Raw genomic sequence first — 13,384 nt, forward strand, 5'->3', positions numbered from 1 at the left:
TTGCTTAAAGTAAGTTACGAGTGACTTACAAACTGCTGGTTTGATATTATCAGACGTTTTACGCAAGGTATTATCCCATTCCGAAGTAGAAAGCACCCTTTCGACGAGCTCCCACTTGCTATTGATGTAATGTATTGTGTGACTAAGGTAGCTTATTTTCCGATAATCGGTCCACATTTCTAAATAGGGGGGCGTGTGGCGTAGTGGTCTAGTGCGTTGGTGTTTGGATCAGGGGGGCCACAGGTTCAAACCCCACTGCAGTCAGCATGTCGTTGTGTCCCTGGGCAAGACACTTCACCCCAAATTGCACATTGATTATGTAAGTTGCTTTGGGTAAAAGCATCTAACATGTAAAGTGACTGCTCCATTGTACTCACTCATCTGTTCTCTCAGCTCAGGAATTATGCTTTGGCGTATGTCTTCTGCATGTTTTGTCACTCTGCGAGATATTGTTGTCGGATCTGGTAACAGCTGCATTGCATCGACACGGCCAGCCCGCGCACCAATGTCAATCAATCCCTGTGCTGATCCAGTGAAACCATCGCCACACACCGTTTCGAATTATCTAACATCACTGCAGACAAATTGTACTGCTAATTTGGACACAGTCTTCTTGTCTTCCCTTTTGGGTGCTTTAAGATCACGGTTATTGGTGAAGTATTGATTGATTGGTCTTGTACCTGTAGCATTGGCAGCGCAGCTCGACTCCATATGTTTTTTAAATGATGTAGTACCTAGCTTGCGGCTATCATAGGCCAACACTTTTTTGCACTTCTTGCAAGCAGCGAACCAAGCGACCTGGTTATGTTCTCCATCTAGGATGAGTCCAAAAGCCTCCCAGACAATGGATTTCGCTCTTGATGAAGACTTTTCGGCAATACTGTATTCTCCGCTGGAGAGCTTCGCCTTCACCGGCTCAGTCATTTTGAATGTGGCGCGCTCAGCAGCAGATTGGCGGTGCAGATGTTCTGATTATTTAATTGAATTGGATTGATTTATTTAAAACAAGGGACAGTGTACATTAATCCACATATTTAAAACATGTAAAAGTATTCAAATTAGCCAAAAGGCTATAGTTTTCATCGATAGTCCCTTTGCCAGATGGTGATAGACATCCTAAAAGCAATAATACAACGTCCAAAACACATCCTTAGAATGTTAAAGGCAAAACGTTCCACCTTTGTTAACATATCACATTAAAGGAACGTTTTATAAAAAAACGTTCTGTCATCTCAGGCCTCAATAACATCCTCAAAACATCCTCTGAATGTTGCAGTTAAAACGTTAACCTTAAACCTTATAGGAACATTATTTGAACAAATAAACATCCTAAAAAGGTTCTTTGAACATCAGATTTAAACGTTTCTTTAAAACCTTGTTAGAACCAATAGGTAACGTTAGCCAAAGTTGTGAGAATGTTCCCCACTAGCTGGGTTGGCTGTCGTAGTGTTTTGACTAGTTAATTTTTTTATTTGGCTCCATATAGCTTTTGAGTTGCCCTGTGCATTTCCAATAATTGTGATAAAGAAGTCCGCTTTTGCTTTTCTTGTTGCCTTGTTGCCTTGTTTCTTAGCCCTGCAAATATATGTCTTTCATGGGACATCTTTGATTTTATGGCAGTTTTTAAGGCACTGTCCCGCTGCTTCATTACATTTCTGACATGTCCGTTCATCCAGGGGAGAGTCTGTTTCTTATTTTTATGTTTTATCATGATTAAAAATTCATTGATTGTGGCCTGTAGTTTTCCCGTAAAGTTTAGACTGGTTACTTCTAAGTCATTTTCAAGTACTAGATTTTCCCAATCTAAGTTTTGTATAGTAGATCTGAAGTCTTCTTGCTTGGTTTTTGGGATGCCAAAGGATTCTTTATTACCTGCATACGCAGTGAACCGTTTGCCAGTTAGTTTTCTAGATACCAGCACCATATTGTGGTCTGACAGCCCTGTTACCATATTGTATGATTTTGTAATCCTTTCAGGTCTATTTGTTAAAATTAGGTCAAGCTGGGTACTGATGCTGTTTGTTATTCGCGTTGGGTCTTTAACGATTTGAGTCAAATTGAAACTATCAGTCATTTGCTTAAGCTTTTTCCTTGATGACTTATCTTCCCAATTCAAATTTAAGTCACCCATTACAATTACCTCTTTCTTAAAATCACATTGACATAAAACCTTCTTGAATTGATCATTGAAGCTAACATTTGATTGGTGGTCGATAAATTACTATTAAAGTAAAGGACATCTGAGGCAACAGAATCCTATTTAGGCCTACACATTCTAGTTTGATTTGGTCTTGCCATAAAATCTCATTGCAACGGATGGTGTCTCTCAAGAAAATTAGAACACCGCCCCCTTTAGTGTGCATTCGGGGCACACTAAAGGGGGCGGGGGAGAGGTCAAAGGGGGAGAGGTCAAAGGATTTCAACATCACATTAAATTATCATTTTTATATATTTATTATGCAACACCTGCGATCCGACCCGCATCTTCTTTGTTTTACCCGGATCCACATTTTTTCTGTTGAAAAAATAGCACCCTCGAATCACTGTTTTCGCGGGTCACCCACGGGTACCCGACCCAGGACTCTGTTCTAGTGTTGTTTTATTTAAAAGTACCGTAACTCAGAAATGATTTGAAAGCTTACACAACATCTTTAAACATATATAGTTTACCTCATGTTGCAAACACAGACTACGAGCTACAACTAAAACTGCTGTCTGTGTGGACACTTATGGTGGCATTTAAAAGAACAGGAGACATTTCTTGTAAATGCTGATGGGAGGGTGCTGATAAACGATGAACATGCAGGTGGACTGGATATTCAAGCTGTGCTAAAAACAAAACAATAAAGAGCGTGAATCAACAAGTTCCAACGATCATTGAAGAGCTGAGAAAAAACACGACCCAAGTAAAAGATTGTAAAGTGAAATGCAGAATAAATGCAACAGTTACATTTTGATGCTACTTTCTGTAGGTATCTCTATCCGAAAATAATACTTTTCTTGTGTGTTATGTGTAGATCTGTTTTAGGTTACATTAAAACCATTTTGAATAAAGGCAGATATCAACATGTAGAAAAGTTCTTTTGTCATCCCGATTGTCCATAATGTCATTTAGCATTTTTGGTCTTTCTGTAAACACATCAACGTTTATAAACATTTATTTTTCCATTTAAGGATTTTTGGGGCAGTCTTTACTCAAAACACTCTGGGGTCTAAGAATGAAAGGTTCTGTTTGGTGTAGAGTTTGTGATTTTAGATGTTGGGATGTATGAATAAAAAATACTTAACAGACTAGAAACAATGAAGACTGGATAGGAGATTCAGCAAAACATGTAAATTCTCTTGTACATATTTAGACTGTGTCATGATTTTAGATTTGTGTGTTTAGTCATGGTGTTATTTTTGAAATTCTGTTCTCCCTGTGTCTGGACTTCCTTCCTGTGTTTACCCTCCTGTGTCTGATTGTCTGATTAGAGGTTTCTCAATACTCAAATGTTCCCTCCTCGACTCCTCTGGTAGTGACCCGGAAATGAATTTCAGTGCGCCATGTTGAAGGACATCTCATTTCTCAAAATGCACACCGAGGACCGAGGATCGAGCGTCGAGGAGGCTCTCTGGAGGAGCTCTAACCGAGGAGAGAGGAGAGAGGAGAGAGGAGAGGAGAGAGGAGGCTCTTTGGAGGAGCTCTAACCGAGGAGACACTGATGGGTCCTCCACGGATGCATTTCCGGGAACGGTGGAGGGGTGACGCACGGCCGGACTTATCTCAGCCAATGACAGCTCTGCATGCATCCCTTGGATATTATTTTAGTAACTGCTTTCATTGCGACGCAATGTTTACAGTGAGAACAGCTGTGAGGTCTGTGCAGAAAGCAGAGCAGTGTGTAAAATATATATCACTCAGTGTAACAGGCCTACTCTTTGTATTTGCTGTAGTTTAGTAGATAACTACAAACAAAGAGTCAATATTTTTCTAAGACCATTTAGTGCTTCACATAATAAAATACACAACGGCTGCAGCCTGATTATGCTTTAGGAGCAGTAGGTGTTTGTGGTACTGTGTGTAGGTGTGTGTGTGTGGTACAGTGTGTAGGTGTGTGTGTGTGGTACAGTGTGTAGGTGTGTGTGTGTGTGTGGTACAGTGTGTAGGTGTGTGTGTGTGGTACAGTGTGTAGGTGTATGTGCTGTACAGTGCGTAGATGCGGCGGACAGGTCTCACTTGGTTTGGTGTCCTCTGCTTACTTTAAATACTTGTAAATACAACTTTTGGCCCGTAATTTCAATTCCCCATTTCAGCGACCAGAGAGAGGGGGGGGATATATCCAGTCTCTGATTGTGTTACGTTATTATGAGAGTGCTCTCATACTTGTTTGATTCTGAAATTGTATATATTTATATAAATATATATGTGTGTGTGTGTGTCTGTGTCTGTGTCTGTGTCTGTGTCTGTGTCTGTCTGTGTGTGTGTGTGTGTGTGTGTGTGTGTGTGTGTGTGTGTGTGTGTGTGTGTGTATATGTCCGCATCTGTAGCCTGTTATTGTCTCATTATACCGCACTGTGAATGAATCAAAGTAAATAAATAAGTGGTCGTGAACACATCCTTCCATCAGACAGAGGGCTGCTGTGACTCCTGTCATCATTAATGGACGTCTCTTTAAAATGACCGCTCAGAGGAGAGGAGTTCTCATTTCTCTAACCGCCTGCTGCTTCCCCTCCTCTCTCCTCGGTTTCCCTCCTCAGTCCTCCGCTCGTGTCTCCTGTGGGCGGCACCAAGTCTCGAGGAGAGGAGTCGAGGAGGGGAAATTTGAGTATTGAGAAACCTCTATTGTCTCTTTGTGTTTCTGCCTCCCCTGCCCAGCTGTGTCTTGTCCTGTGATTACCCTTCCGTGTATTTAGTCTTGTCTTCCCTCTGCTCCATGTTCGGTCGTCGTCTACCTCCATGTTTGTCCCTGTTGGTTTTTTGGTCCGGATGCTTCCTCGTGCCAGTTTATGGATTTAAGGTTTTTTCATGGTCATTTGATTTTGTTGACTTTTTGTTATACTTTGTACCCCATCTCCTCATTCTGCGTTTGGGTCCTGATTCTCCCCAACCCTGACAGAACGACTTAATAACGAATGGACCAGATGAAGATTTTGAAGTGGAGTTATTCACTTACCTATACGTTGGCTTTCTGCTATGGTAAGTGGAGGGGAGCGTCCAGTGTTGAGCAGAAAGGGGCACCAGAAGGCAACAGAAAAACCAGGGTTGTTGAAGTTCTTACCTGCGGAAGAGGAGCCGGCGGGACCACCCACTCTGTGTTTTGTACAGTTTACAGTACTGTTTGTTATACAATTACAAATACACACAGTTATGTTGATGCACACATGTACATACATTGAGAGGCAGCCAGTCTAGCCGGCACCAGGGAGCTGTTGGGGTGACACAAGCTGTCCTTGTCGCCTTGCTCAAGGACACCTCAGCAGTGACCCAGGAGGTGAACTGGAACTTGAACTGGTTCCAAGTCCAAGTCCCCACAGACTGAACCACTGCCGCAATAATATATAATGTTTGTAATTGTCCTCTCTAGCATTTTCTGATCAGAAGCCTCTGAAGTGAGCTCCAAAACAATTACAAATGAGCATCTTGAAAAAGATTCATATCATAGATGATATTTTTCTGATCTGCTTACGTCAAGGTTAAGGTTTTGGGTTATTAAAGATTATTGGGTTGGTTTAGGGTTAGGGTTAGGTTAAACATTATTAAACCTGAAATAAAGGATGTTTTCTCGTCCAATGTTGTGTAAATTATATCTTCTTTGTGGTTGTGCAAAAAAGCAACCTGTCTTTTGGACTGTTCCAATCTACAAACCTCTCAGAGCCTCCTTCTAATCTACAGTGACTTCTTGAGACTCAAAACCTGCATTTTTTTCCTTCAAGTCATTTAATTTGTTTCTACTTTCATGTATGGTAAGATGTGTCTGTGAGACTAAGACACAGTGAGGTTTGTTCATCCACCCACACAGTTGGCAGAAGGCCCGCGGTACAGTGTTTTCTTGTTTAGCTGCTTTTCAGATTATTAAACTAGTTTGCATTCTATTCTAGTGTAATTTCACTTAAAAGTACAGTAACTCAGAAATGATTTGAAAGCTTTCACTCTTGTGAGAGTACAGCATCTGTAGACATACCTATTTTTACATCATGTTGGGAACACACACTACGAGCTACGACTAAAAGTGCTGCTCTGTATGGGCACTTATGGCGGCATTGAAAAGAACAGGTGGCATTTCTTGTAAATGCTGATGGGAGGGTGAACCGGGTTCGCTGTTTATACACTGAACAAAAATTTAAATGCAACACTTTTGTTTTGCTCCCATTTTTCATGAGATGAACTCAAAGATCTAAAAAAATTTCTATATACACAAAATAACCATTTCTCTCAAATATTGTTCATAAATCTGAAAAGATCTGTGATAGTGAGCACTTCTCCTTTGCCGAGATAATCCATCCCACCTCACAGGTGTGGCATATCAAGATGCTGATTAGACAGCATGATTATTGCACAGGTGTGCCTTAGGCTGGCCACAATAAAAGGCCACTCTGAAATGTTCAGTTTTATCACACAGCACAATGCCACAGATGTCGCAAGTTTTGAGGGAGCGTGCATTTGGCATGCTGACAGCAGGAATGTCCACCAGACCTGTTGCCCGTGAATTGAATGTTAATTTCTCTACCATAAGCCGTCTCCAAAGGCATTTCAGAGAATTTGGCAGTACATCCAACCGGCCTCACAACCGCAGACCACGTGTAACCACACCAGCCCAGGACCTCCACATCCAGCATGTTCACCTCCAAGATCGTCTGAGACCAGCCACTCGGACAGCTGCTGCAACAATCGGTTTGCATAACCAAAGAATTTCTGCACAAATTTATGCTCATCTGCATGCTCGTCGTCCTCATTGGGGTCTCGACCTGACTCCAGTTCGTCTTCGTAACCGACTTGAGTGGGCAAATGCTCACATTCGATGGCGTCTGGCACGTTGGAGAGGTGTTCTCTTCACGGATGAATCCCGGTTTTCACTGTTCAGGGCAGATGGCAGACAGCGTGTGTGGCCTTGCGTGGGTGAGCGGTTTTCTGATGTCAATGTTGTGAATTGAGTGGCCCATGGTGGTGGTGGGGTTATGGTATGAGCAGGCGTATGTTATGGACGACGAACACAGGTGCATTTTATTGATGGCATTGTGAATGCACAGAGATACCGTGACGAGATGCTGAGGCCCATTGTTGTGCCATTCATCCACGACCATCACCTCATGTTGCAACATGATAATGCACGGCCCCATGTTGCAAGGATCTGTACACAATTCCTGGAAGCTGAAAACATCCCAGTTCTTGCATGGCCAGCATACTCACCGGACATGTCACCCATTGAGCATGTTTGGGATGCTCTGGATCGGCGTATACGACAGCGTGTTCCAGTTCCTGCCAATATCCAGCAACTTGGCACAGCCATTGAAGAGGAGTGGACCAACATTCCACAGGCCACAATCAACAACCTGATCAACTCTATGCCAAGGAGATGTGTTGCACTGCGTGAGGCAAATGGTGGTTTCGGACCCCCCCCAGACCCCCCCAATAAAGCAAAAATGCAGAGTCAGAGTGGCCTTTTATTGTGGCCAGCCTAAGGCACACCTGTGCAATAATCATGCTGTCTAATCAGCATCTTGATATGCCACACCTGTGAGGTGGGATGGATTATCTCGGCAAAGGAGAAGTGCTCACTATCACAGATCTTTTTCAGATTTGTGAACAATATTTGAGAGAAATGGTTATTTTGTGTATAGAGAAAATGTTTTAGATCTTTGAGTTCATCTCATGAAAAATGGGAGCAAAAACAAAAGTGTTGCATTTATATTTTTGTTCAGTGTAGTTATCTAAATGAACAATGCAGGTGGACTGGATATTCAAGCTGTGCTAAAAACAGAACAGTAAAGGGCATGAATCAACAAATTCCAACAATCATTGGAGAGCTGAGAAAAAACATCACTCAAAGACAAAGTTTGCTCAACCTTTCTGATTTAATCTCAAAGGATAAACAGCCTGTAAAATAACACGTACACACCCAGTGTGTATTGGGTGTGGTTTGCTGCATGTAGCTCATACTAAAGGAAGCGTTTCAAACAGTCTCTTAACTTTCTGTCCTTACCTCACTGTAAACCAGCACATCTGCTCTCTACAATCCAATAATGGGAGGCTTTATTAACAAAGACGGTAGGTCAGGATCAACATGTTTTTATATCCTCTATCTGTCGGTGACACAGGTGACCTTTTGAATATTTGTGCATTCATATTTTGCATTGTTTTCCATCCGTAATATGATGATCAAGGACTTAGTTGTAAACTATTATTGGTCTTTAGTGTGCTTACTTTCATTTCCCTTCATATTTGGTCAAGATTTGTCATCAGTTCATAATTATATTCATATAAATTGATCTTTAATTTGTGTATGTGTGATTTTGCAAGACACATGGCCTTAACATGCGGTTAGTATCATCGTTTGTCTTTGGAGATTTTCTTGACTGTAACATCTCAGTTCAGACCAGAATGTAAAATGTACGTTTGGGTTTCCAATATTCAGTACAGTATGCCATTTGTATTTGGTATATTTGGTGTGGTCACCCCTAGTTGTGTCTTGTGTATACAGGACTGTCTCAGAAAATTAGAATATTGTGATAAAGTTCTTTATTTTCTGTAATGCAATTAAAAAAACAAAAATGTCATACATTCTGGATTCATTACAAATCAACTGAAATATTGCAAGCCTTTTATTATTTTAATATTGCTGATTATGGCATACAGCTTAAGAAAACTCAAAAATCCTATCTCAAAAAATTAGAATAGTTCCTCAGACCAAGTAAAAAAAAAAGATTTATAACAGCAAAACACAATCAAACATTTGAAAATGTCCATTAATGCACTCAGTACTTGGTTGGGAATCCTTTTGCACGGATTACTGCATCAATGCGGCGTGGCATGGAGGCAATCAGCCTGTGGCATTGCTGAGGTGTTATGGATGCCCAGGATGCTTCAATAGCGGCCTTTAGCTCATTAGCATTGTTGGGTCTGGTGTCTTTCAGCTTCTTCTTCACAATACCCCACATATTCTCTATGGGGTTCAGGTCAGGGGAATTTGCAGGCCAATCGAGGACAGTAATGCCATGGTCAGTACACCAGTTACTGGTGGTTTTGGCACTGTGGGCAGGTGCCAGATCATGCTGGAAAATGAATTCCTCATCTCCATAGAGCTTTTCAGCAGACGGAAGCATGTAGTGCTCTAAAATCTCTTGGTACACAGCTGCATTTACTCTGGGCTTGATGAAACACAGTGGACCAACACCAGCAGCTGACATGGCTCCCCAAACCATCACATTCACACTGGATTTCAAGCAACTTGGATTTTGCTCCTCTCCAGCCTTTCTCCAGACTCTGGCGCCTTGACTTCCAAATGAAATACAAAACTTGCTTTCGTCTGAAAAGAGGACTTTGGACCACTGTGCAACTGTCCAGTGCTTCTTTTCCTTAGCCCAAGTCAGACGCCTCTTCCGTTGTCTTGAGTTCAGAAGTGGCTTGACCATGGGAATACGGCTATTGTAGCCCATTTCCCGGACACATCTGTGAACAGTGACTTTTGATACCTGGACTCCAGCTTCAGTCCACTGTCTTTGAAGCTCCCCCAAATTCTGGAAGCGACTCTTCTTCACAATGCTGTTAAGGCTGCGGTCATCTCTCTTGGTTGTGCAGCGTTTCCTGCCACATTTCCCCCTTCCAACAGACTTTTTGTGGATGTGCTTTGAAACTGCACTCTGTGAACAGCTTGCTCTTTGAGAAATTTCTTTTTGTGTCTTACCCTCCTGATGGAGGGTGTCAATGACGGTCCTCTGGACAGCAGTCAGATCAGCAGTCTTCCCCATACTTGTGATTTAGTTTACTGAACCAAGCTGAGTGTTTTTCAAGGCTCAGGAAACCCTTGCAGGTGTTTCGAGTTAATTAGACGATTCAAGTGATTCGTTGAACACCCTACTAGTATACTTTTTCATGATATTCTAATATTTAGAGATAGGATATTTGAGTTTTCTTAAGCTGTATGCCATAATCAGCAATATTAAAATAATAAAAGGCTTGCAATATTTCAGTTGATTTGTAATGAATCCAGAATGTATGACATTTTTGTTTTTTTAATTGCATTACAGAAAATAAAGAACTTTATCACAATATTCTAATTTTCTGAGACAGTCCTGTATATATATATATTCTTAAATAAAAACTTGCTGTTTCTGTATATATACCTGCCGTCCTCTTTGTTTCTGTTTCACAACGGTTTAAATCGAAGGCTGTCTGACCGAGTTATGCCCTTTTCCAGCTACTCTCCTATATTTCATGGTCATTCCCCCGTTGAATCCTTCCTAGCTGAATTATTTTGACTGTATTATCACGGACGTCTGGAATCCGACCGTGTCTCTGTCATGATAATGTTTTTTGTGTTTCACGTGTCTTGTTTTATTTTTAAAAGTGTTCTTGCGACTTTGGCTGCTTGGGAGTGCGGTCGTCTTTCAACATGTCGACGTTTCCTCGGGTAAGATACTGAACCCTGAGTTGCTCCTTATTGCCAACTTTGTGTGTGTGTGTGTGTGTGTGTGTGTGTGTGTGTGTGTGTGTGTGTGTGTGTGTGTGTGTGTGTGTGTGTGTGTGTGTGTGTGTGTGTGTGTGTGTGTGTGTGTGTGTGATAAAGACATACAGAGATTTATAAGTACAGTCCATTTACCTCCGTGTGTGATGTCTGTTTTTACTTCCTGTCTTTGTGTTTTCCCGCCTGTTTGTCTGATATATGTCTCCCCTTGTGTTCGCTTTCAATACGTCGTCTATGATCCCCTCTGGTTCCTGATGTGTGGTTTTATTTGTTCCTTGTGTGATTCCCTGTGTTCTGCCAATGCTCCTGCACAAGTTGGGTTTCCTTCCGATTTAATGTGATGTGATTTTAGATTATATTGTTTGGTTTGATGTAAATGTGTTAATGTACAAAGAGAGGGGATATCAGATGTTAGAGGGTCTGACAGGCACTCCTTGTGGTTTATTTTTATAACCATAACAGGTTATATTTGGAACCTCAAAGATATTTTGTGGAACTACAAAGAACAAACATTTATTAAGACAGCAATACATCGTTTTTTTTTCTGTTTTTCAGTCTGTTCGTCTCAACCTTCTTCAAACTGCCATAACAAATACTCGGGCGATACATACTACCACAATGATAAGGTTGTCCGGATTGTGATGGTTGGGAAAACTGGAGCTGGGAAGAGCGCCACAGGAAACACCATTCTGGGAAAAGAGCACTTTAAATCAGATTTTTCTTTTAAATCTCTGACTAAAGACTGTGCTAAGGCCTTTGGCGAGGTGGATGGACAAAATGTGGCTGTCATTGACACTCCAGGTCTGTTTGATACTAGCACTGATGAAGAGAAGACCAGAAACGATGTTGGCCAGAGCATTGTTTTTGCTTCTCCTGGACCCCATGTCTTCCTGGTCGTCATCAGACTGGGCAGATTCACAGATGAAGAAAAACAGACAGTTCAGAAAATTCAGGAACTCTTTGGAGAGCAAGCAGACGGATACAGCATGGTTCTCTTTACCCACGGTGACCTGCTCAAAGGGAAACCTATCGAAGAGTTCTTGAAAGAAAGTGAAGAGCTGCAGGAACTTGTGAACAGATGTAACGGGCAGTACCACGTCTTCGATAATAAGGAGAAGGATCGTTCTCAGGTCAGAGAGCTGCTCGACAAGATCAGAAACATAGCAGAGAAGAACGGAGGAAGCCATTACACCAATGAAATGTTCCAGGAGGCAGAGAGGGTGCTAGAAGAGGACAAACAGAGAATCCTTAAAGAGAGAGAAGAGGAAATGCGCAAAGAGGAAGAGGAAATGGAGAAGAGAATATCGGAAAAGTATGAGCAACAAATGAAGGAAATGAAAGATGACAAAGAGAGGATGAAAAAGCTATATGAAACTCGTCAAAGAGAAATGGAGGAGGAGACGAGGAGATATAGAGAAGAGCAGGAAAGGAGGGCCAGACAGGAAGCTGAGAACAGCCCTTTCCTAATTAGGCTTTTAAAGGGCATATTTAAATTATTTACAGGTTGAGATGACAACCGGTTTTTCTGAGACAGTCAGGATTGATGCTGGACGGCAGCAGATTTAGCAAACCTTTGACTGTCTGACTCCTTGTTAATCTTCACCGTAGATGCACAATATCTATTAGGTATTAACAGGTATATTTAATTATATAACAAAACTTTTGTCCTGCACCTTTTTAATTCCATAACGATGGCAGCCATATTAGACACTCGCCATGAAACAGGAAGTTGTTGTAACTTCATTGTACAGTCTCCAAACTACCAATGTTGAGTACTTGATAAATCATAGCACCACCTAAAGGCAACAGGAAGTCAGCCTCATGTCACAAACATCATGAAAATAACAATGTGTGGTCTACAATTGATGTTTAGTGACATTCTGTTTGTTCATAGTGTTTCCTCTAGCACCACATAGTGGACATATAAAGTGGTGCAAGGTGTGCAATGTCTGTAACTTCCAGCAAATCACACTCCATGCAACATGTGTGATATTAATACTCTTTTGTTTACCATCGAACATAAATCTGGGTTTTGTGGTTTAATGGGTCATTTATCTCAGTAATGTAAGAAACGTGTGGAGTGCATGCATGTCTTTCAGGTAATCACTGTGACTGCACCACAGACAATGATAATTATGTAGAGATTGTGAATAATGTGTCGCTCAGTGATCATGAAATAAAGCTGATAATAAATGAATAATGCTTTACTGACATCATTCGAGGTATATATGTAAAAAGACAGTTAATCCTAAAGAAAAGGTGTAAAATAACCTCACAGTGGGATGAAGAAAGGTTTTCTGATTTCTGATGTGCAGGAAGAGGTTGATATAAGAAGGTGTTAACACTCCATCCTTAAGTTTACCACTAATCAGTGAGACAATTTATTCGTCCCACAGAGGGGAAATTGCATTTGTTACAGCAAGAAAAGAGCGAAAGACAGCTTAATATAAACCAAAATCAACACATCTGGAGATACATGATTTTCACTGGACAGGAAGGGGAGGAAAAACTTGAAGTCTGAAAACTATCTCAAGCTCAATAAGTATATTTACCTCTAAGATGTAGTGGAACAGAAGGGTAGGCCCGTACAGTACTCTTCAATGGGTTACATTGTTAACCCTTGATTGTTCAGCCTGATGACTGCAGACAAAAAATACTATCCTTTGTCAATAATATCAATCGAGTATCCAAAGAATACACAATATGAAAACTCAAACTCT

The 13,384-nt window shown here is 41.2% G+C and overlaps 1 protein-coding gene across 3 annotated transcripts; it reads left to right on the top strand.

Moving 5' to 3' along the window:
• Positions 1–6,626: 6,626 nt before the first annotated feature.
• On the top strand, positions 6,627–12,858 carry LOC307020551 (GTPase IMAP family member 9-like). 3 transcript variants are annotated; one of them, XM_079652000.1, is made up of 3 exons: positions 6,627–7,099; positions 10,548–10,610; positions 11,220–12,858. In XM_079652000.1, the coding sequence occupies exons 1-3, from the start codon at positions 6,649–6,651 to the stop codon at positions 12,170–12,172; spliced, it is 1,467 nt and encodes a 488-aa protein (XP_079508126.1). In that variant the 5' UTR covers positions 6,627–6,648; the 3' UTR covers positions 12,173–12,858. The 3 variants fall into 3 exon arrangements, with proteins under 3 accessions (XP_079508126.1, XP_079508127.1, XP_079508128.1); XM_079652001.1 differs by having other exon boundaries at positions 6,627–6,874; XM_079652002.1 differs by lacking the exon at positions 6,627–7,099 and adding an exon at positions 8,149–8,248.
• The last annotated feature ends 526 nt before the right edge of the window (positions 12,859–13,384 follow it).

Source organism: Notothenia rossii, assembly GCF_949606895.1.
Source record: "Notothenia rossii genome assembly, chromosome: 9".
NCBI lineage: Eukaryota > Metazoa > Chordata > Actinopteri > Perciformes > Nototheniidae > Notothenia > Notothenia rossii.

Excerpts from the sequence above, each read along its gene's own strand:
- LOC307020551 (XM_079652000.1), top strand. The coding sequence starts at position 6,649 with ATGCTGACAGCAGGAATGTCCACCAGACCTGTTGCCCGTGAATTGAAT. Across the intron at positions 7,100-10,547 it reads GCGTGTGTGGCCTTGCGTGG|TGTTCTTGCGACTTTGGCTG; the intron begins GTGAGCGGTTTT and ends TATTTTTAAAAG. Across the intron at positions 10,611-11,219 it reads ACATGTCGACGTTTCCTCGG|TCTGTTCGTCTCAACCTTCT; the intron begins GTAAGATACTGA and ends TCTGTTTTTCAG.